Genomic DNA, 25,504 nt, shown 5'->3' with positions numbered 1-25,504 from the left:
TTGTGTAATTAATCTTGTTTGACTCTAACGGTCTTTTGTGTACTTTTGTTTAGTTTATTTATAAATTTTTGTATACCAGAATCAATGCTCTTTAAAGGTAATAGTTAAATTGATACCTGAAGATTTAACTAATCTCAAGTTTAAATCTGATTAATTTAGAAAAAGGGTTTCTAATGACTTGAGACAGTGTCAAATATTTTGAAATGATTTGGCATCTCTGAGAAAGCAAGGGATTTGTCTAAAAACAATTGTGTATAAAGTCGTAAAAATTTAGAATTTTTTTTGAAAAAACATAATTTTTGATTTCAGACTTCAAGTTATTTTATGAAAAATTTATTCAATGTTTTTTCTAGATCCCAAGAAAGTAAATAGTAGGATTTTCTTTTCAATAATATTTTAACATTAATAACTTGATTAACTAACTTTAAGTTAGAATTGAGAAAAAGTTTAGATCGACGCACTTGGTCTTGGCTCTTGAACGACCGTCTGTGGGCAAATGCGGTTGGTTATTTTGGGCACAGGGCAGATTTCTGAGAAACGGATAGGGGTAAGAACCCAGAAAACTAATCATCTGAGAGTCTTAAAAATCGCAATAGATCTGCCTTTTGTTTTGCCGTTTTTTAATGATAACAATGATCATTTTTAATGTTCTAAAGCCCTAGCGACCTAGCAATACAATATGAAAATTTAATCCTAATTAACTGATACTGTTTAAGCAAAAGTATTACAATAATCTGTATCTGTGCTCCATTGCTAGCTTGAGAAATCTTCTTATCTTTTTGACACTAACAAAACATTTATCACTCACTATACACACCAGCCATCTTTCATCAAACTTACTCTCTCCATGTGCTTTCTTTCACAATCCACGCAATTCTTTACACTCACACATCATATGACCCACACTCCAATCCTTATTTCAACACCTAGGGCAAAAGCAAGGACCAGTTTACCCTTGCCTCCTCCCTAAATGTTTTCTTCTTGCCCAAGTGGTAAATATAAATCAGTATGTACTTCAATTTAGTAATATACTTCAGCCCCTCCTTTCTTAAATTTATAGTACATTAAGGAATATCCCTTCACCCCATCTCTTCTACTATCGTGTGGAAGCGCAGGGAATCAGGAACATTTCTTTCGTATATTCCTGTACCTCTTGATCTCGTATTGCTACCCCATCAATGCCTAACCTATTCATTCCTTATTCCCACTCTAAAATCTTGTGAAATTTTCCTTATTTGGTACGGTCATGAACTTCGAGCCTCATCCCTCAAAGCTTCTAAATAACCTGATTTAAGTGGCCGCAGTCGTGGCATCTTCCTAATACGTTCCTAAGATCGAATTATCTTTACTAGTCTACAATTTCTTAGCGAAAAATTCATAAATATCCTCTAACTACTAAACTTTTGGATGCTTGTGTTTACACCTAAAGGTAGCCATATTTTTTAATATCCTAGCTGAGTCCTTTCTAATTTGTCACTTTTCTGGCATCTTCGGACTTCCAATGCATAATGGAAATTTGACCATATCCTACCTATCTCCTCAACATGACCCGTAAGTCTACTAAATTATTTATCCTTTGCCTTAAATTTTACTGCTAAATATTGGTATTCGTCCTAAATTTGGATCTCTCTACCTTCTAACATAGATTTAGCAGCTCCATTTGATTGATCCTCCTTCCTAAACACTGAGACTACTGTTGTGCTAACTGTTGTGCTTAATTAATTAATGTTGTGCTAACTGTTGTGCTTAGGTAAAAACCTCAAGGTTTTTACCTAATAGATATTCCTGTAAGAAATTTAATAACTCATGTAACTTCATACCCTGCATCTACTGGGAGGACTATAGTCTGTGAAAAGGAGCATGCGCATTTCCTAAACTGCTTCAGATTATTTAATTAAATAATAAATGGCTTAGGCGATAGGGTACATCCCTCTTTTATATTATTTCTAACGATGCCTCAATCAGTGCATGGTCTGACCCTGCCATTTCCGAAGCTCTGAAACTCCCACATGAAGACAAAAGAAACAAACAAACTAAAGTATAATCTACCACCCTTAGGGCAATGCCTAAAAATATTCACCTTGTTTTTTATCCTTGCCAATTCTTCCATTTAAAATCACCAAAGTTTCTATCTCGCAAAAAGTCCTAAAGAAAGAAAACTCTTCTTTTTTTTTTCTTTCCTATGTTTTACATCTTGCTCTTACCCACACTCCTTCCAGACTTACTTTTGAGACTCACTTCATGCATTCCATTCTCAGCAGAAAGCGATCCTCAGGCAACAATGGACCGCAAAAATTCTTCTTTTCGTCGCTAATAGGCACTAAAGTCATGTAGAAATACAAAGTTATGATTGACAAAAGTTCTCTTATAATGATACGTCTCTCCACTGAGGAGTTCCAACGTATTTTCACTACTCCTATAACTGCTATTTTCAGGTGTTAAACTCAATAAAATACAAAATAACTCCTTCTTAGTAACGCTTTCATCCAAACAATATTTTCAGACTTTGATTCCAACTAGACTCATGTTTAGAGGCCAACTGGCCTCTAAACATAATCTCTCTTTATTAGTACTGAAACTCCTCCATAAATCCGATGGTCTTCTTCTTTTCTTTGAAATATTATCACACATGTCTCTTGTCATATACCGGCCCTTCTTTCCAAATTTCTACAAAACTTATTAAATCCCGTTTTCCAACACTAAATTGAATTTTAAGTTATTTATCATCAAGTCCTTGCATATCTATGAACTAATTTCATCTGTTGCTTATGGCCCATCTTTTCATTGTCCAAATCTAAATGAAGATTTTAACGATCATCGGTTCTCAGTTGCTCTGCTAACCCAATAATCCGCTGGTCCCAATCAATTTCTTTCACTTTCCCGCACTGTTGTGGTATAAGATTTGTCTCTCACAAAAAAATCTCACGCCCCATCAGCTTTGGATTTGGATTGACTTCTGCACGCTTGGCTTCCAGAACTGTCATCAACTCACTGCGCACCGAAACTTCGTTGAGGTGTAGTCAGGAGCTACTGACAACTTGAGCCTTTCGAAATGCGCGGATGAAGCAGTGATTTTTTCTTGTTGCATGGACAATGGTTTAGGCACTACCGACATAAAGTTCTGACTTGAACATCAGGATAACGTTCTGGATGCAGGTAAACGGAAAACATCCCTGATATATGACAGCATAAACTTGACACCTTAGGCATCTAAGAATGTCCTCTTTCAGATTTGCATCTTATATCTTTGGGTACCGCGTTACAGTAAAGTATCAAGCTACGCCTTTTTTATTCCTTTCAATTCTATCCATTATCCTTCTATTCTTTGCAACTTTTATAAGCTCGTCTTTGTATATTTCCATCTTATTTTCTTTTATTTTTATTCAAATTTTATTGATCATAGATTCTGAAGTTCATGCGAATTGCGGATATAGTTATTAAGCCTTTTTGATTTTATCGAGCTTTTTTTAAGCTTTATTGACTTTTCACTTTATTTTTCTAGAAAATGGTAAGAGAGTTCTGTTGATTCGGTATTTAATAGTAAAAACTGGCTCCTTAAAATACAGAGGCCTACCTATTTGAGAGTGAATTACTTTACCTGGGCTGACTCAAGGCGTGCAGTTTGCCAAGCTACTGTTAATTGTGCTATGGCTAACAGCTATCCCGTATGGAATTCCCGCCAATACCCTAAGACCTAATTCATTTCTCTGCATCAGACAAATTTGTGAAAAAATAATTTACTTCTTTTGGGTTCAGGCATCCCTTCTCCTCTATATGAGACCCACTGACCCATCACATAATCCAAATATTTGGTATACGGTACTGCGATACTATATAACCCATAGTAATGCTGCAAACACTTTCTATGTAATAAGTCCTTCATTTTGCATGGACTACGTATTCGTATTCGTTTATTGAAATAGCTATCGTAGCACTCAAAAGTGAACGCTTAATTACGCTACTTTTACAATCACAAAATGGTCACTTTCAATTCACTTGTTAAATGTTCTTACGAAATATGGTACAAAGGAGTTTGCGAATCTGTTCGTACGGCACTTGACTGGTTCTAGTTTGTAGTATAATCTCAAAGTTTTCATTAGGTAGTATTTTGATACAGTTCGAGACCAAAAACTACATTTGCGGTACGGAATGGCCGAAAGTTGGCCTCTGTATTGCCAATGCGGGCGATGTATTAATCCTTTCGATCAAATCTAGTTTTGATGCTAACAGGTTAAAGGCTACTTTCCCCCAAATCTTTTTCTAAAGATGAGTTACGATTAAATACAATTTGTATTTATTTTTGCCTCTTTCTCCTTTGTAAGCTACTGATCTGTACGTAAAGTAATTACAATAACCAGTTAATTTTTAAATTTAATTTCTTGCTTTTTCATAGATTGTTCAATGGTCTTTGTGGGGTTTAGAAACAGGACCACAAATGTGCAAACTAAAAATACAAATTGTAATTTTGCCGGAATTTACGAGAAGGTAAACCCAGTATTAAGATTCAAGATACGTGTGAAGGAAGGAAAGAAGTGACATGTGAAACCATGAAACTTTAGCATTTTGCGTAAATTAATTATCTTTTATGTCTCCACAGTTGTATTTGATTGTTTTTGTCTTCCTAATTCTAAGTACTGATATGTTTCATTTCATTCTGTGCTTTCCTTCTCTAACTTAGGACGCATGAAGCTGATTTATTGTATAAAAAATTAATTATTTTATTATTACTTAATTTAAAAAAAATAAAAAATGTTTAATTATAAAGAATTTATTAATGAAAAAAAATTAAAATTAATTGAATTTGTTATAAATTAAGTATCTTTCATGTTTCCACAGTTGTATTTAATTGTTTTTGTCTTCGAAATTCCAAGTACTGATATGTTTCATTTCATTCTCTGCTTTCCTTCTCTAATTTAGGACGCATGAATCTGATTTATTGTATAAAAATTAATTATTTTTTGTTATTTAATTTTGAAAAATAATAAACAAAAAATGTTTAAGTATAAAGAATTAATTAATGAAAAAATTAAAATTAATTAATTTTGTGTGAATTAAATATCTTTCATGTTTCCACAGTTGTATTTTATTGGTTTTGTCTTCCAAATTTTAAGTACTGACATATTTCATTTCATTCTGTGCTTTCCTTCTCTAATTTAGGACGCCTGAAGCTTTTATTGTAGAAAAAATTAATTATTTTTTATTATTTAATTTTGAAAAATGATAAATAAAAAATGTTTAATTATGAAGATCTAATTAATAAAAAAAATAAAATTAATTAATTTTGTGTAAATTAAGTACTTTTCATGTTACCACAGTTGTATTTGATTGGTTTTGCCTTCCAAATTTTAAGTACTGATATATTTCATTTCATTCTGTGCTTTTCTTCTCTAATTTAGGACGCATGAAGCTGATTTATTGTATAAAAAATGGCTGAAAGATTGTGAAGAAATGCGCAAAAACGCACAGATTTCTAAAAATGGACAAATATTCTACTGCTCAATGCTGCCACAGTTAGAACTGCCTTATGTTACCAAGTCTGACTTCACATTTGAATATACCCACGTGAGTTTTTTTTTCTTTTTTGTACTAAATTTATAGCTTATTTTATCTCAGATTCTCTATTTTCCTTAGGCAATTTTACGGTTTAGGAAGGTCCTGTATCAAGGGGGGACCATGTCTTCCCCCTTTAACTGAAGTTTGTTCAAGGTTTCCTACATCGTTTTATAGTTTTAGTTTTAAATAATTGACTGAAAATTGTGTGTAAGAGGTAAATAGCATTGAAAATTTTATGTTGGGACTCGTCTGTTAACTGTGCAATTTTTTTTTGTGGCAATTGGTATTTACCAAGTGGTATCGCAATTTCTGTCCGTTTGTCTGTCTGTTGGTCTGTCTGTCTGTCGGTCCCGGTTTTGCTAGTTTGTGGACTTCCAGATAAGCTAGGACGATGAAAGCTGGCAGGCGTACCAGGGACCAGACCAGATTAAATTAGAAATGTTTTTTTCCCCGATTCGATAATCTGGGGGAGAGGGGGGGTGGAACAAGCGAACGAAATAGTTAGGAAGAATTTTATCTGCCAACAAAACAAATAATTGTTCTTATTAAGTGTGGCTTGCTGGTCTAGGGGTATGATTCTCGCTCAGGGTTCCAAAAATGAGGTATATGTATCTCACGAATAGATGATCGCATCTTAATAAACCTTGATATATAGAAATATGTCATGTCTCAGATGCTGCATTTTCAATTCGGATCGGACCCGGGGACATTGGGGGTGGAGGGGGGAAACGGAAATCTTGGAAAATGCTTAGAGTGGAGAGATCGGGATGAAACTTGTTGGGAAGAATAAGCACAAGTTCTGGATGCGTTATTGACATAACCAGACCTGATCCAATCTCTTGGCTCTTCCGACCTCGTCACAAGTGCCATATGAGCTCTTGGGTCTTAGTATTTGGGGTGAGTAATTATATGAGAATTTAAGTATAGATTGCTCTCAGCTCGTACCATTAAAGGTTAAAGAAAAATGAATTAGAAGGTCCGAAAAACGAGCAGCATATTCTTGATAAATGATTCATTAAAGAAAACTGATTTTAGAATTTAGAATCTTGCATGAGCTTAACTTTATAATATTTTTTTTTTAATGAGGAGAGCAAAAATCGGTAACAAGAAATCATAAATCTAAAAAGGAAGTAAAAATACCTCCAAATGTTAAAAAAAAATCTTTTGCTACTAATAAGAGTTGAAAATTTGAGGAATTATCTGATCAAATCATATGAAATTTAAACTAGACCAAATTCAACAGCTGCAAAAGTTCTTGAAACTTTTGAAACTTTGAAATTTCTTGAAACTTTAAATTCAAAAGGTAGAGTACAGCTAATTGCCAGTTTCATGTCCCATCATAAGGTGGAATGAGCTAACCCGTCCATTATTCATGAATTAAGTTTTAATACTTGCTTCGATTGAAGATTTGAAAACATTTTGGCATTTCATTCGATTTGGAAACATTTGGCATTTGAACGAAAACTTTGGCTCTATTCCGCTTTCTAGTCCTATAATGAGAGAAAGGTCTCAGATAGCTATGACACGTTCTGCAGATGAAGGATAAAATACTGCCAAAAATCGTCCTTTCAGCCAACCATCTAGGGCCGAACGAAAAGCAGTTCGTTCCCAAAAGGGGAGGTAGAAACGATCCAAAGGAAAGTTAGGCTTCTTGGAAGGATTTAAAGGGGGAACCTGTGAATTGATTGGGATGCAAGACAAGTGTGTGGAGCTGTGCTGGCGTTAGGTGGTTTGATGCTACTCTGGGTTAAAAGTAGTAGTGGCAGTGTTTATATTGTTTGTTCTAACCGCTTAAATATCATAAGCTTCAGTCATTGCCAGCACCATCTGTTTTTCTGTCTGTAAGTTATTTATGTTTCCGTTCTCCCTCTTTAACTGTCAGCTGATTCGAATATTTTTCTCTTCTTTTTGATCTCCTTTTTTCTTTATGACGCCCGAAGGCAAGCGAGTATTGCAACCAGTCAGTATTTTTCGTTAAAAAGTAAAAAAAAAATTAAGCGTAGTTTGGTACGTGTGCCCTGTTTTATCTTATAGCTGAGAATCAAGCTTAAATGTTTAGGAAAGGGGTGTACAGAACTTGAATATTGCGTTTGGCGAAAGGGGCGAAATATTCCATGCTCCGATGACTAAAAATTCTTTTCAGTTTTTCATACAGTTCGTGGTAACGAGCTGTAAGTAAGGAGCACCCAGCTCAATAGTAACCGAAACTCTAAAAAAAAATGATTTTTTATACCAATAGATACATCGAAAGAATCGGTTTTTTATTGTGATTTCAAATTTATGAGTTTCTTCAAGTTTAGTTTTAGAGAATATTTTCCCTATTTTCGAAAAAACGGTGGAACAACCCCCCTAAAAGTCTTGTAATCTTAATGAAAATCATATCGTCAGATTCAGCGTATCAGAGAACCCTACTGTTGAGGTTTCAAGCTCCTATCTGCAAAAAGTGAAATTTTGTATTTTTTGCCAGAAGAAAAATCACGGATGCGTTTTTTCTTTCGGGGATGATCGTATCGGCCCAGTGGTCCTAGAATATCTTGAGTGGCCTCACTTGAAAGAAAATTAAAAATTCTAGTTCCCTTTTTAAGTGACCGAAAATTGGAGGGTAACTAGGACCCCTCCCCCGCTCACTTTTTACCCTAAGTCACTCGATAAAAATTTGGAAATAGCTATATCGAAGAATATAATAACTATGTCTTTGAGGATGACATAATCTCCCACTGTCCTCGGGGGAAGTGCTGTGGCAATGTTCAATCCACCCTAAGATTTTGTGCTTTTATTTTGTCAAAACTTATCTTTCTTTTTTCCAGTATGAGGATCCAGATTGTTTTTATGCAACGTATACAGACGCAAAATACAGAAAGCAATATGATAAGCTCCATACAGTGATGAACAATCCAGAAAAGCCACTGACACCCTTAAAAGGAACACCTGTATTGGGTCAGTTAGTCATTGCACTTTTTAACAACGAATTTTTCAGAGCTGTTGTGGACGAAATAAGAAAAGATGGAATTCACACACCCATTATCACCGTTGTCTACATTGACTTTGGTAACAAAGAGAAGAAGAAGTTGAATGAACTTTTTGAGTTGGATGAAAACCTAATCAAGGGTGGAGTTTGCATGGTTGGTGTCCTTTTTAGATGTTGCTATTTAACAGTAGTGGTTCTAGCCTCTCTTGAGCCCGGAGCAAAAGCTTGTTTGCCCCCCCATCGTCTCTGACAAAATTTTTCGGTCAAATTTTAGCAAAATCATTTATTAACACAATTTCGTCAATTTATTGTTATTTAACTATTTCGATAGTTATGATTTGTTTTTTGTTTATTAACCTATTTTTATTTTTTCAATTACCGTAATTAACATTTTACTGACCCTTTACTTTATTTTAATAAAAATAAAATATCAAAATTACAAAATGTTTTTAAATGTTAGATTATTTATTTGAAATTTTCTGCCACTAAAATTTCTTTACCCGGGGCAAGGGGCCCCTCTGTCCCTCCCCCAAAACTGCCTCTGCCTCTTAAATTGTTCCATTTTGATAACTAACTAAACAATGGACATTATTTATGCTCTTTCTTAAAAAGTCGTATACAGGTAACTACATATAAATATTTCTGAAATTGTCCTTCTCCACCATATGTGATGTTATCGCTACTGTCAGAAAAGCGGATACAAAAATTTAGTCTATTATTCTTGTTTGATTTTCTCTTACTATTTATTTGTTTTTAATGACAAAAACTACTGCGGTAAATAGAATTTTAAATGAAATGGTTAATTTCTCTCATCTCTCAATTTCTATCATTTGAAGACCTTACCCGTAGTTGGATTATTTTAGAAAAATTTTGATGCTCAGGAGACAAATACATCAAAATTTTATAAAAGGTTAAAAAAAATAAATCAGATGAAAAAAGTTTTTGCCCTTTTTCTTGAGACCGGAGTCAGTTCGAAACTTACTTTAAATTTCTTTATTTATGATTAATAATGAATTTCACATTTAATGTCGAAAGAAAACTTAAAAAACCAGACGTCATAATTATGCAATATGATGCTTAGCAAAATCATTTAAACATTTATAATTTAAGTGAAAACCTACATGAAAACCTGCCCTTAAAGAAGTATATAATTCCACTTATTATTTTGAATCATTTAACCCCTTGTCGGCTTGATGGGAGTAAATTAAGCCATATTTGAATAAGGGCGCATAAGGAAGGGAGGGTCTACCTTTATTTTGTCCATGAATCTGTAGATGGAAATATGTAATGAAACCTTGTACAAATATTCGGTAATCCTTGTATTTGGGCATTAAAACCGTATTTTTTAAATTAGTATACCCTCTCCCTCCAAGCTTTAATTGAATAATTATATGTTCAATTCAATTTTGAGCTGATTCCCCTCAATTGGGCTACTGAAATTTTGAATCTTTTACCGAATTACTCATGTCTGACATCTACCAGGCCAAAATTAGAGGACTATGAAAAGATATACTAGTCAGCTAAACTTTCAGGAACACGCCCCTTCTACGCTCGCTACAATAACCCCACGTTTTCTTAATTCGTTAGCACAAGTTTGTTAAGTCTTCAGTAGTTAAATTAAAATTTTACTGGCTTGATTAGCAAAACTTAGCACAGGCTGGCATAACTTCCTTGCTTCATTAATCTTGTGAGTAAAACCATCTAATTTCCTAATTTAATATCCTAATGCTTTAAATGCATTATAATTTTGACTTTCTTCCATCTATTTTTCTCGTGTAATCCGCCTTTTTCTTTTACATGTCTGAGCAAAAAATTTAGTACAAAATTTTAGTCCTAGGGATGTTAGGCTAGATAGGCTTTGAATGAATTAAATAAAAAAAAAAGTTTTTTTTTCAGCCCAAAAGTAAAGAGCAACATTAAAACTTAAAACAAAGAGAAACTATTACTTATATGACGGGGGTTGCCCTCTCACCAATACCTTGCTCTTTACGCTAAGGTTTAACTTTTTGCTCAAATTATTTAAGAATGAATCATGAGACATAACTGTCGTTGATTATAATAATAAGCTTTTTTAAAAGCTCTAAAAAAAATTATAGCGTAAAGAGCGAGAAATTGAGGAAGGGGAAACCCCTTCATATACGCAATAATTTCTGTTTGTTTTAAGCTTTAATGGTGGTCCTTACTTTCAGGTGAAAAGTTTTTTTTTTAATTTAATTTATGAACTGAAGCGGAAAATTCCCTTTCCCCACGAAAAATTCCACCATGGAAAGATCCTTCCGCGTAATCCCCCTCCCCGTTCGAAAAATTTCTTTGTACATCCCAATAGTTAACACTGTATGTAAACGATAAACGATTTTATTATCAAACGTCTTACACGATCATGCCAATCAGCGCCAGTTCTTGTCATAATAAAATATAAGGCACTACGCAGATAAAAATCACAGCCATAGCCATCGTCAGACAAATTTATACGCCGGTTCGAAACATCATAGAGTCAAATTAAAACCTAAGACATTGAAATATCCAACTATCTGAAAAAAAAAAAAAAAAAAAAATCAAGCTCAACTTAACGAAAATTTTTTTTTAAAGTAAACCGAATGAAAAGAATAATGAACTAAAGCAAGTAAATATATACAATTATTGACGAGTGAGTGCAGTATTAAAAATCTTGACGAACGAGGAAACAAAACTACTTGCGTAGTGCATATGTCTTGCTGGCACCAGCTGAATTCTGGTATCGGTTGAACTACTTTTCGCGGGAGCCGTTGGTGCGAAGGGAGATGCTCGGGGGGAGGATTTCACGAAGCCGCAGACTTGCCAAAATACCGACACCAAATTTGAAACACATTTCATAACAGTGTTCCGAAAGAGTTGTAAGGGAAAATTGTTTTAAAAAGGAGCAATAAGGGAATTTGGGAGAATTAGACACTACCAGAAGAGCTCGGTATTGGATCCTTTCCAGGTGGTCCTTCTGGTCCAAAGGTGATGCTTAACGGGACAAGCATATTCTACCAGCGGTCTGACAAATGTAAGAAAAATACGGAATAGGTGGGGGGCTGGGACACCATGACGAGCATGGAGTTTGAAAGAAAGGATACCCAGCTTTGCCCGTTTGATCTTCTCCTGTGTCTGTTTTTCCCACTTCAGGTTATCTGTGAGATATATTCCAAAGAGTTTGATATCCACGATGCTATAACCTGAAACATTCTCTAAACCAAGGAATGAGTTATCCCTCAGAAAAGAAAAGTTAATACGAGCGATTTTTCCCGATTGACGATCAGTTTGCCCTCCTCAGCTTGGCGTAACTCGCTATTAATTTGTCTACCTCGCTTAAACACTTTTCACCCAGCTCCAGTATTGATAAATCATCAACGAATTTAAAGCGATCCGACTCATCGTTTGCCAACTTATTTACCGTAACCAAAATAAGAAGAGGGTCTAAAATTGTTTCCTGGGGAACTCCACAGTAGATTAGCTGGGGATCAGAATAGACTGATTTGTACTTAGTTTTTTTACTTCTATCTGGAAGAAAAATTTGCAATTATTCTTACCAAATATGCATCAAAATTAAAATTTGTCAATAGCTTCCGATAAGGGTTCTATTTCAGATCAATCGAACGCTTTATTTAGGTCAATCGCGATGATATTGACCCAGCGTTCCGGTTCATCTAGGTGCTTTAAAATATCATCAAGCAAATTAACTAAGTAATGGCTTGTCGAAGTTTGGGAATAATACCAAATTGCTGAGGGTTAATTTTACGCAGAATAAAATTACACAAAATAAAGCCTTAATGAGGTCAACAGGAATATCGAGTGGTGTAACACTGGTCCTCTTCAATTTCATCAATTGGAGGTGAACTTCGGATTCCACGATAATCGAGATTTCCATAAAATCTGAAGATTGATGAGGAAAATCCTCCCGAGTTTAGTGGTGGAAGCGACTGAACAATCGTTGCCAGGTGAGTTTTTAGGCGAACTGCAGTTTCTTTGTCCGACTCACCATAGCAAAAATCCAGTCCAGTCTGCGTCTTACCTCTCATTTGCTTTATCCTTTTGTACTACTGTCCAGGCCTAGAATCCAACAAATGAGATGCTTCCTATTGGTAGTACACTGCCGCTGCCTGGCGGGTCATTCCTCTGATTTTATTCTTCAGGGTAGTTGCTTCTTTATGGTTTTTTTTTTCCTGAAAAGTCGTCTCATTTTCCTGCTTAGTGCTTTGATTTCTTTGAAAATATATAGACGATCTGCTGAAAAACGTTGCTAACTTTTTCAGGCAAATAGAAATGGTACTTGCCGAGAACTTTTTCTTGAAAAGTAGTGGCTATTTCATCACCATTAGCCGTAGTGCCGTCCCAGCTCTCAGTCGTGAGAGGGTTTACTATAGAATTGAGACTTGTTAGTAGCTATGCGGTCCAGAGTCGTATCATTTTTTTTTTTGGGCAATTAACTAACTGTTTTAGACCTAATCCTGCTTCCAAAGATTCATGTAGTAGTTCGTTGGCGTCACCAAGCAGGAACATACCACCCGCTTATCGTGTACGTAGTCATCGCTTAATTTTTCCCAGAAAGCTTTTTGAGAACTGACATCTTGTCCTGGTGAATAATAAAAACACAAATAGGAATACCATTATAATGGGATGGCAGGCTTTTGGTCTTCGCAAATACCCAAATCTCATCATAATCATCAAGTACGGGCACCTCTATCTGAAAAGCAGGATTTTTTCTTGTTAATATAATTTGCAAGACCTCCTCCGTTTTTTCCAAGCCAGTAGTCATCTGGGCGTAGCTTTGTCGTTGTATTATAACCAGACAAACTGAGTAGATCCGGATTTTGACTATTAACCCCTGTTACCGCTACTATTGAGGCCCCGATTATTTGAGCTAAATTCTCCAGTTTAATAACCTTATCCGCATTTAAACTTTCCGCATTACTATACAAAATATTAAGTAGAGCAAAAATGTCAGGAGAGTATTCTTATACCTTGGTTTTTACCTTAGTCCTTGGATAGACAGTTTCCTGGTGTTCCAACGATTCTGCAAGATCAGTTTCTTCTAATGGTGAAAACCTGTTGCTAAGTGGGACGGCGTGTCTTATAGTCAAAACGCGGGAGGCTGATGTTTTAGGAAGTATTGATCTAGGAATTGGGGGAGAATTGGTGGGGAGGGAGGAAGGGGGAGAGTTTCAAGGGGAACTGGAGAGATGTGCTGAGCCCGTCTGACCCGCGGTTCCCACGAGTAAGGGATCCAGTAACACGATGTTGGTATTGAAAAAATTGTCGTGGGTGCGATTTGGGCGAGGGAAACCGAAAAGGTGGTTTTTATGCTCATTTGTTGGCCCCCTCGTCTCTACAAATTTTTGCACCGGCTCGGGTCTAGAATTATTGTTTGAAGCATTGCTTCCGTAAACAATCTGGCTATGCCTTGGCATACTATCATTGAATACTGGGTCACGGTTAAAACGATTGAAACGAGACAAACGGTCAAAATACTTAAAAAACACTGATCGATTAATGCGACATTTTAAAGTACTAACACTATGAGCGAAACTGCACATATTGTTGGTGCAAGCCACCATAGGGCAAAGATCAACATGATTGAAACTGTAAGTTTTTTCATTGCCCTTGTTCAGTTTTTATTTTCGGCATATGTGTAGAAATATACAGTTCTCTTTTTGTCGCAGGAACGTCCTTCAAAATACCTGCACACTTTCTTTACGTAGGAATTTTCTCGTTGATTTGGTTACTTCTTCTTATCAGTAACATTTTTGCTTTTGTCAGTGAACAGACATTGCTCACCATGTTCGCATACGCCAGTTGATATAAAAAGATACACTTTTTCTTAGGTTCTCGTCTTTCAGTAATTCCTAGTCCGCAAGCAATTTTATCACTTTACGCTTTCTTACGTAGGAATTTTCTCGTTGATTTGGTTGCTTCTTCTTATCAGTAACATTTTTGCTTTTGTCAGTGAACAGACATTGCTCACCATGTTTGCATACGCCAGTTGATATAAAAAGATACACTTTTTCTTAGGTTCTCGTCTTTCAGTAATTCCTAGTCCGCAAGCAATTTTATCACTTTACGCTTTCTTACGTAGGAATTTTCTCGTTGATTTGGTTGCTTCTTCTTATCAGTAACATTTTTGCTTTTGTCAGTGAACAGACATTGCTCACCATGTTTGCATACGCCAGTTGATAAAAAAAGATACACTTTTTCTTAGGTTCTCGTCTTTCAGTAATTCCTAGTCCGCAAGCAATTTTATCACTTTACGCTTTCTTACGTAGGAATTTTCTCGTTGATTTGGTTGCTTCTTCTTATCAGTAACATTTTTGCTTTTGTCAGTGAACAGACATTGCTCACCATGTTTGCATACGCCAGTTGATATAAAAAGATACACTTTTTCTTAGGTTCTCGTCTTTCAGTAATTCCTAGTCCGCAAGCAATTTTATCACTTTACGCTTTCTTACGTAGGAATTTTCTCGTTGATTTGGTTGCTTCTTCTTATCAGTAACATTTTTGCTTTTGTCAGTGAACAGACATTGCTCACCATGTTTGCATACGCCAGTTGATAAAAAAAGATACACTTTTTCTTAGGTTCTCGTCTTTCAGTAATTCCTAGTCCGCAAGCAATTTTATCACTTTACGCTTTCTTACGTAGGAATTTTCTCGTTTATTTGGTTGCTTCTTCTTATCAGTAACATTTTTGCTTTTGTCGGTGAACAGACATTGCTCACCATGTTTGCATACGCCAGTTGATATAAAAAGATACACATTTTCTTAGGTTCTCGTCTTTCAGTAATTCCTAGTCCGCAAGCAATTTTATCACTTTACGCTTTCTTACGTAGGAATTTTCTCGTTGATTTGGTTGCTTCTTCTTATCAGTAACATTTTTGCTTTTGTCAGTGAACAGACATTGCTCACCATGTTTGCATACGCCAGTTGATATAAAAAGATACACTTTTTCTTAGGTTCTCGTCTTTCAGTAATTCCTAGTCCGCAAGCAATTTTATCACTTTACGCTTTCTTACGTAGGAATTTTCTCGTTGATTTGGTTGCTTCTTCTTATCAGTAACATTTTTGCTTTTGTCAGTGAACAGACATTGCTCACTATATTTGCATACGCCAGTTGATATAAAAAGATACACTTTTTCTTAGGTTCTCGTCTTTCAGTAATTCCTAGTCCGCAAGCAGTTTTATCGACAATGTCACAACGTTTTTGAATAGCTGTAAATTCAGAGCATTGATTTTGATCTGTTTCCTCGAGAGGGATCGGTCTTGAGATTAAAGTTTTACTTCCATGCTGTTGATCTTTTTTCAAGTCGCAGGAATAAATTGTCTTATGAAAAGCAGCTCTCACTACTATTGGGGGAATTTGAAGAGGGTGGGCTATCCAAAGGCGGTGAAAACATATTGTTGAGGTTAACAACAGAATGTGTAGAAGTATCAGTCTCAGGGTGCTCAGTTACAACAGCCATAACACATGAGTTGCATTCCAGTTGGTTTTGTTTTTTTTTTGCTGTAGTGATGATGTGGTTCCAGCAAAAGGAGGATGGAACCATGAAAGGCATTTCGAGCACTGAATCATGACACTTTTTCCGCACGACCTCTTATATCCAGGGCAGATATACGTAGCTCTGGTCGTGTCATATTCAGTATACACTTCTACTGGTAATACAACTAATAAATATGTCCAAAATCAGTCTCCTTCCAAATGAGGGTGCTGATTCATAAATGCCAAGGGAATTTATGCTCAAATAATTAGCTGTCAAATAACTTAATAATTTAAGTCCCGATTCTGAAACTATTTTCAATAGAAGTCCGTAAGGAAATCAAACAACTTAATAATCCAAAATATTTTTAAGTTCAAGACGGATTATGAAAAGTCCATATGTAATTGAATTTGATTCTACTGTATAATTATATTCTTACTGTATAATTATAGATTCTACTGTATAGATTATATCCAATAGAGGTATTTACAGTATGATCCCTCAAACAAGATTGACAGTGGCAAAACTTATAGATTGCATATTAATTGGACTATCTGTCGTGATAATTTATCACGAGGGAAGAAAATTTTCATGAAGGGGGCGCAGGATTTTCTAGCATTATTCAAACAAACAAAAAAATGAGAAAATTAATAGAAAAAAAATGTTTTTTTCAACTGGAAGTAAGGAGCAGCATTAAAACTTAAAACGAACAGAAATTATTACTTATATAAGGGGCTCGTCTCCTCCTCCTTACCTGGCTCTTAACGCTAAAGTGTTTTTAGTAATTTCAACTGTTTATTCTATGGCCTTTGTGATTCAGGGGTCATTCCGAAAGAATTGGGGCAAAATTCAAGTTTTAGTGTAAAGAGCGAGGTATTGACGAGGGGGGCGAACCCCTCATATACGTAATAAAATATACAAACATAGAATTTCGTTACGTAAGTTAATTCGTAAGTTGCGTATATTTATTACTAATAAAAACGCTCGTAAAAAATAAAAAGTTCTAGTTGTATGTTTAATTAATCAAAAATTGAAGGGTAACTAGGCCTCCTTCCTGACCCCTTTTTTAAAAATCTAAATCGTTCGATCAAAACTATGAGAAAGCCATTTAGCCAAAAAAAAAAAATAATATGCAAATTACGTTTTAATCATTCATATATGGAGAGCCAAAATCAACACAATGCATTAATTCAAAAACATTCAGAAATTAAATAAATAAGAAGTTTTTTCAACTGAAAGTAAGGAGCGACATTAAAACTTAAAACGAACAGAAATTATTCCGTATATGAAAGGGGTTGTACTCTCATCGACGCCTCGCTCTTTACGCTAAGTTTCTTATTGTTTTAAAAATTAGAGTTGTGAGAAAGAGTCAAACTTTAGCGTAAAGAGCGAGGCGTCGAGGAGGGAGGACACCCCTTTCATATACGGAACAATTTTTTTCGTTTAAGTTTTAACGTCGCTGCTTACTTTCAGTTGAAATTTTTTTTTTATTTAATCTTACATATGAGTCAACATATGAGTCGCTCACTCTACGTGATTGACTAACCGTATCTACTAGTGATTAGGTTAAAGTATCTTCTTATAAATTAATTCAATGTTGTAGGTCCCAGCAATGGCCTTAAAATGCGCTCTTGCACTGGTGAAACCCATGTCTTTAGATGGTAAATGGCCTCCCCTTGGTCAACCTGGAGTCAACCCAACCAAATATGTTCGACACGCTCTAGAAAACTGCCAAAATTTCAGGGCAAAGGTTTGTGACTTTTGCTTTATGCTTTTTGACTGTTTTTTAAATTCTTTGTTTCTAGACAAATCTTTTTTATGCTTTTTAATCTAGATATCTAAATATCTGCTAAAAATTGAGGATGCTTTTAACTTACTCTTTCTTTAGTGTTTTTTTTTCTGAACTATCCTCTGTTTCAGCATGAAAGAGCAGCTCCTACGCCGCATAAGTGAAATGACACACGATTTAAATTAAAGCGAAAACAAATAAATAAAAACTACCGATTTTTCTTTGCATGAAAGCTATAGTAAAAAAAATTATAATATTCAAAAATTTTGCTGGAGACACAAAATGCCAAGTTGAAGGTAATAATAATTTCTGTATTTCAAAAAGTGAGCATAGGCCTACTATAACTTAGTCCGAAATACTGATTCTTCTCTACTATAAAAGAAAAAAAAAGAAAAAATGTACCTGTGCTGATTTGTCAAATAGTCTTAGACTTTGACTTTTATGAAGTCTGGAGACAACCTATACAGAATTGTTGCAACCATTTTTTTTTAATTTTTTTATAATTCATAATTTATCATCTTAGCCGGTATTTTTGGAAAGTATCCCGTAATTTTTGATTGAACAATCCAGTAATTCAGTGAAGCTTATGAAAAAACTAAGTTGAATTTTCTTCTTATTTTGTAAAGGTTTTTACATGTAAGTATATCAATGTTTTCTTTAGCAGAAATTTTCCTTCATTTCAGAAATTTTCAGAAAGATTCATGCGAGGTTCAGTCTGTTTTCTTATTTCTTTTTTTCAACCTTAAAAAAGTGTTGCTCTCGGTCATTTCGTTAAATTTAATATTCATTAATGATTGAGTTTCTGATTTTTTTTTTTTTTTTTTTTTTACTTAACAAACTTTTACTTAACGAATTTAAACAATTATGTTTTATTTTCATTGTCCTTGGGACTTTCGTCAAAAGACAGGTGTGTTAACAAGGGAGTATGGAATTTTGCAAAAGAACTTCAAATTAAAGAAGTCAAATATGTCAACTTAAATTAAAAAGAGCTAATTTAATAAAAATAACATATTTCTAGAGAAAACAGTAGATGAGGGAACTTCTAGAAAATTTATATTTTGAAATTTACTTTCTTTTCCAGGTTTATTCGGTTGTGGATAGTGTTCTACGTCTAATTGTTCATTCTTATGGAGACGGAATTTCGCTTAACGAATCTCTTATCAAAAAGAATATGGCTGAGAAATGTGAGGAGAGCTATTTGTCAAAGGTAGGAGGAATTTTTTCTGGGTCATTTAAGATATATTAGTCATTACGCCATCCCAAATTTAGATCCACCATAATGTGTGGTATTTTTAGTTATTTAATAATATGCCGCTAATTTGAGTAATTTAAATTTCTTTAGCAACGGTCTTATCCTTCTATGGTATACCAGGCAAATACATCAAAGTGATCAGTGCTATATGTGAGAATAACACTGCTGTGGTTAAGGTTGGAAATGAGGTTAGCAGCTGTTTCTGTGTTAAATCAGGAGTTAAGCAGGGTTGCGTCCTATCCCCCTTTATATGGACCATTTTGATGGACTTTTTCTTAAGAAGCACAGGAAAGGCAATTGGAGACCACATAATCAAATGGGGAGGAAAAAACCTCCTGGACTTAAATTATGCTGTTGGTTTAAGCATCCTAGATGAAAGTTTGAGCAAAATGAATAAACTTTTAGAGGTTTTGCGAGTTCAGGGTGCTAGAATAGATTTGAAAATTAATGTTAAGAACACTAAGTCACTAAGTCTAGGAATTAGTGAAGATGAAAAGGTGATGTTGGGCAATTAAAATATTGATCACGTGGGCAGCTACACTTACCTTGGTAGTTTTTTAGTAAAGACGGTGAGAGCAGTGAAGATGTTAAAGGTAGAATAGCAAAGGCTCAGGTTGTTTTCTCACAGTTAAAAAAAAGTCAGGGAGAATAGGAAGATAAGTCTGCAAACCGAGATTAGAATATTGGTAGGTACAGTGATGGCAGTGGTCAAATATGTCTTTGATCTAGTCGTTTAGGTGCTATTGTCTTTTAATTTTGTTTTAAATTGTTCTTAACATTTCGTTAAAGTTTTCATCCTCTTCAACATTCATTGAAAGTTCCACCTTCGTACCCTTAGCCTTTTTGGAAACCCAGGATCAAACATGCCTCTGTCTCCCAATAACAAAACTTATGTCTCAAAAAATGGGCAATTTGCATAACTTACAGCGTTTGTCCCAGGAAATGTAGGGGTCAAGTCATTCCCTTAGGCACTGTTATTGGACTTTTTTCTACTTTAAACAGAAGGACTATCTCACAATTTTGATCGGATTTTTGTTCCGGGGGGGGGGTAGCTAAAAATGGTGGGAGGGAGGAATTGCTTGCCCTCCAATCACTTTTGGACTCAAAACGGCACTAGAACTTTCAATTACCGATAGAATGTGCCCCCTTCGAAGTTTCTACGAAAATTTCTTCGAAAAGAAGTGGAGTATTAAAAAAAACAATACATTGAAGCTATATCGCTCTTTACTACTTAGACAGAGTAATCGCGCTCCCTAGGATAATTTAGGCTTTTTGCTGTTCCTCCTTCATGCTGGGTAATCATGTAAAGGGGCTTCCTTATTTAAATAAATGTTTATTGTGGCATCAATAAAATAAGCACCTTAGAATTGACTTAGTTTACGAAAATTGAAGAAGAATATTCAACTCATGCAATAGAAAGTTTGAATAATTTACAATTTCCGCGTAAACAAAGTTGGTGTCTAATTTTTTTATTTCTGTGAAGTATTATCAATGAAGCATCCACGGATGCTTCATTGATGCTAAAAAAATGCTAAGTCGCTAAGAAATGCTAAAAAAAGCTTTGCGTTCCAGTGACGGACAGAACGTCGATAAGGGTGCTGGTGATAAAGTCGCATTCCAGTAAGATATTTTCCCTTACTTGTATTTTTTCTCTTTTATGGCTTATTATATTTTGTCGAATCTGGAGAATAATCTTATGTGCTACCCATCCAGGATAAGCTAATGTTGTCTGTCCAAATTGTCCGGCACTTCTTAATACCTACCACACTCAATGCACATTAGGCTGCGTGTCCTATCCCAGAGTCTGTCAAGACGTAAGCTTAACTTTATTAGCATTACCAAAACTCCAAAATATAATGTGTTAAAACATTTCGACTTCTTAATAATTGAGTACTTAATAACTTTTTTTATTATAAAGGGTATAGATTTTGGCTATACCTCTGCGGGTATAGTTACCTCTGTTACCTCTTGTTACCTCTGCGGGATATGGGCAACCTAGTATGGGCAACAGACCTCGGCCTGTGGTAACCAAAGGTTTAAAAACGTGTTTTAAGAGAAAAAAAGCCTAGTGAGAAAAAAATTGTCACCTGTCGATGATTCAGGAATGGTAATTATTATTTCGATTTGTCTCAACCTTAAAATTTTATTTTGAAAACAAATCCATGGGAATTTCAAAAATAGCTTGAAACCCCCTGATAATGGAGTTAGCTCGAAATGAAGAGCATACCATTAGAATCGCCATTGCCAAAAAATTCATTACAGGAAACTTCAGCCCCTCACCTTGAACAACAAGGAAAATCGTGTTTTTGCATGGGTAGCATTTATGTTTCCTTTTTTTTTCTTTTCTTCATTACTTATTCGATTAACGGCTTAAATGCCTTCACCCGTTATATATAATGTATTTAGGAAAACTTAACAAGTATCCTATTGTTTACATGTTTTGGCTTGTATTTATTTAGTAATCTCGTACCTTGAAATCCTTTATCCTAAGGGGAGGGAGGGTGTTACTTTACATACTACAAATCAATTTAGAAAATTGATAAGTATCAAATTATTTCTCAGTTTCTTCAAAATATTTTAGTTATTTAACCAAGCTTTTTTTTCGATTTTTTCCTCAATGCATTCCAGAGTATTTACAGTCGGATCAATTTTTAATCCTTTCATGTTTGGCATGTTTATATTTATATTGTCTTTATGCTTTTTTCGTTTTTATGCCACTTGGTATAAACCAAGTGACGTATAACGATCGCAAATTCTGTCGGTCTGTCTGTCCTGGTTTTGCTACTTTAGGCACTTCCAGGTAAGCTAGGACGGTGAAATTTGGCAGGCGTATCAGGGAAAGGACCATATTAAATTAGAAATAGTCGTTTTCCCGATTTGACCATCTGGGGGTGAGTGGGGGTGGGGGGGTTAATTCAGAAAAAAAGAAAAATGAAGTATTTTTAACTTACGAACGGGTAATGGGATCTTAATGAAATTTGATTTTTGGAAGGATATCGTGTCTCAGAGCTCTTATTTTAAATCCTGACCAGATCCGGTGACATTTGGGGGAATTGGAGCGGGGAAACCTAAAATCTTGGAAAACGCTTAGGGTGGAGGGATCGGGATGAAACTTGGTGGGAAAAATAATCGCAAGTCCTAGATACGTGATTGACGTAACCGTAACGGATCTGCTCTTTTTGGGGGAGTTAAGGGGGGGGGGGTTGAGTTAATTCTGAAAAATTAGAAAAATGGGGTATTTTTAACTTACGAAGGAGTGATCGGATCTTGATGAAATTTGAAGTTTGGAAGGATTTCGTGTCTCAGAAGTCTTATTTTAAATCCTGATCGGATCCGGTGACATTGGGGGGATTTGGGCGGGGGAATCTAAAATCTTGGAAAACGCTTAGAGTGGAGGGATCGGGATGAAATTTGGTGGTAAAAATAATCATAAGTCCTAGATACGTGATTGACATAACTGAAACAGATCCACTCTCTTCGGGGGAGTTGGGGGTAGGAGGGTTAATTCTGAAAGATTAAAAAAAATGAGGTATTTTTAACTTACGAAGGAGTTATCGGATCTTATTGAAATTTTATGTTTGGAAGGATATAATGTCTCAGAGCTCTTATTTTAAATCTCAACCGGATCCGGTGTAGAGGAAGTTGGGGGGTGGGGAACCTAAAAGGGTGAAAGGGAGTTTATAATTCTAAAAAATGAGAAAAAATTAGGTATTTTTAACTTACGAAAGAGTGATCGTATCTTAATGAAATTTCATATATAGAAGGACCTCGAAACTCAGATCTCTTATTTTAAATCCCGACCGGATCCAGTGTCATTAGGGGGGAAACTTTGGAAAACGCTTAAAGCGGAGAGATCAGTTGAAACTTGGTGGAAAAAATAAGCACAAGTCCAAGATAGGTGACTGACATAACCGGACCGGATCCGCTCTCTTTGGTGGAGTTGGAGGGGGGAGTAATTTGGAAAAATTAGAAAAAATGAGGTATTTGTAACTTACAAACGGGTGATCAGATCTTAATGAAATTTGATATTTACAAGGATCTTTTGCTTTAGAACTCTTATTTGAATCCCGACCAGATCCGGTGACATTGAAGGGAGCTGAAGGGGGAAACCGGAATTCTTGGAAAACGTGAAAATCGAGGCATCTTACGAATGGTGATCGGATCTTTATGAAACTTGATATATAGAAGAATCTTATGTCTCAGATGCTCCATTTTCAGTTTGAATCGGATCCAGGGACACAGAGGGTTGGAGGGTTGAAACAGAAATCTTGGAAACCGGGAATCTTGGGAAACGCTTAGAGTGGAGAGATCGGGGTGAAACTTGATGGGAAGAATAAGCACAAGTTATAGATACGAGATTGACATAATTGGTACGGATTCGTTCTCTTTGGGGGAGCTGGGGGTTGAAAATTTGTAAAAAATTAGAAAAATTGAAGTATTTTCAAGTTAAGAATGGATGACCAGATCTTAATGAAATTTTATAATTAGAAGGAGCTCATGTCTCAAAACTCGTATTTCCAATACCGACCAGATTTGTTGACATTGGGAGGAGTTGGAGGGGGAAATCGGAAATCTTGGAAAACGCTTATAAATGTCGTAGATACGTAATTGACGTAACAGGACTGGATCCACTCTCTTTGGGAGAGTTAGGTGTTGGGGTTCAGTGCTTTGGCGAGGTTAGTGCTTCTGGACATGCTAGAACGATGAAATTGGTAGACGTGTCAGGGAGCTGCACAAATTGACTTGATAAAGTTGTTTTCCCCGATTTGACCATCTGGGGGGCTGAAGGGAGAGGAAAAATTAGAAAAATTGAGGTATTTTTAACTTACGAGTGGGCGATTGGACCTTAATGAATTTTGATATTTAGAAGGATCTCGTGACTCAGAGCTCTTATTTTAAATCCCGACCGGCATTAAGCCTATGATTTTCCGTTTAAAGCCATCTATTGATTCTTAGAATTTTGCTCATAGCATATGAGCTCTTGGCTCTTCCGACCTCGTCACAAGTGCCATATGAGCTCTTAGCTCTTGTTTTATTATGCTCTTGTCTAATATGATCAATTCATCAGTTGGTTTCTTCGTCAACATATTCACAAAGTTATTCATGTTTTTTTTTTTAAGATTTAAACCAATTATTCCTCTAAAAGATTTTGTTTATTAGATTTTCTGGCTTTGTTCTTTTACGCATAAACTGAGTCAAACTTTGACTAAACTTTGACAAACTGTGTTATAAACTGATTAAACTTTTCATTGTATTATTTACATGTTTTAACTTGCATTTATTTAGTAATCTCGTATCTTGAAATCCTTTACCCTAAGGGGGGGGGGGGTTATTTTGCATTCTACAAATCAATTTAGAAAATTGATAAGTATCAAATTATTTCTCAGTTTCTTTGAAAGATTCTAGTTATTTAGCCAAGTTTTTTTTTGATTTTTTCTCAATGCATTCCAGGGTATCTACAGTCGGCATGTTTTGTAATCATTTCATTTTTCGGCATGTTTATATTTATATAGTTTTTATGTTTTTTGGGGTTGGGTTTTGAATCTCTCCCCTCCGAATTGTTTTTCCGACTCATAAAAACGCAACAAAAATGAATAAAAACACATTTTGAATATATTTTTTCTGTTTTTTACCCCACTCCCTGAAAAAATCTATTTTACCCCCCCCCCCCTCCCAAAAAGTCCTGGATACGGCCCAGATGTAACTCATATACAATTCTTAACTTTGGTCAGCTAGATAACTGCTAATATTTAGAACTAATATTGTATGCCAATATTAGAATATTATATATAGTTTTTTTTATGCTCTTGTCTAACATATTTAATTCATCAGTTGGTTTCTTCTTTAACATATTCACAAGGTTATTCACGGTTTTTTAAGATATAACCCAATTATTCAGCAAAAAGATTTTGTTCATTAGATTTTCTGGCTTATTTCTTTTACGTGTAAACTGAGTCAACATTCTGAGTTAAGGCAGCAGTGACTCAATTTGTGAAAATCACTAAGCAGCTATATTATTACTTTAGGAAAATAACATTTGCCGAGAGCAGTCGCATAAGCTGAGTATAGCTGCTTTTGTATTAGCTGAGTATAGCTGCATACTCAGCTTTATAGCTGATACTCAGCTCCATAAACTGAGTATAGCTGTTCAGTAATTATGATTACTTTAGGAGAATAACATTTGCCGAGAGCAGTTGCATAACCTGAGTATAGCTGCTTTTGTATTAGCTGAGTATAGCAGCATATTCAGCTGCATGCTCAGCTTTCTAGCTGATACTCAGCTACTGAGTATAGCTGCTCAGTAATTTTGATTATTTTAGGAGAATAACCTTTGCCAAGAGGAGTCGCATAAGTGAGTATAGCTGCTTTTGTATTAGCTGAGTATAGCAGCATACTCAGCTTTATAGCTGATACTCAGCTGCATAAACTGAGTATAGCTGCTAAGTAATTATGAT

General features: G+C 35.3%; 1 protein-coding gene across 1 annotated transcript in view; it reads left to right on the top strand.

Annotated features, from left to right (window-relative positions):
- Positions 1-25,504, top strand: part of LOC136043789 (probable ATP-dependent RNA helicase spindle-E) — a 129,743-nt gene that overhangs the window by 83,958 nt on the left and 20,281 nt on the right. Inside the window, exons 16-19 of the mRNA XM_065728706.1 lie at positions 5,397-5,562; positions 8,361-8,675; positions 17,612-17,758; positions 18,879-19,004. Coding sequence (XP_065584778.1) covers positions 5,397-5,562; positions 8,361-8,675; positions 17,612-17,758; positions 18,879-19,004 — 754 coding nt within the window. The remainder of the gene's footprint in view (positions 1-5,396; positions 5,563-8,360; positions 8,676-17,611; positions 17,759-18,878; positions 19,005-25,504) is intronic.

This window comes from Artemia franciscana, chromosome 2 (assembly GCF_032884065.1).
Source record: "Artemia franciscana chromosome 2, ASM3288406v1, whole genome shotgun sequence".
NCBI lineage: Eukaryota > Metazoa > Arthropoda > Branchiopoda > Anostraca > Artemiidae > Artemia > Artemia franciscana.
This window is presented reverse-complemented; position numbering and strand designations above follow the sequence as displayed.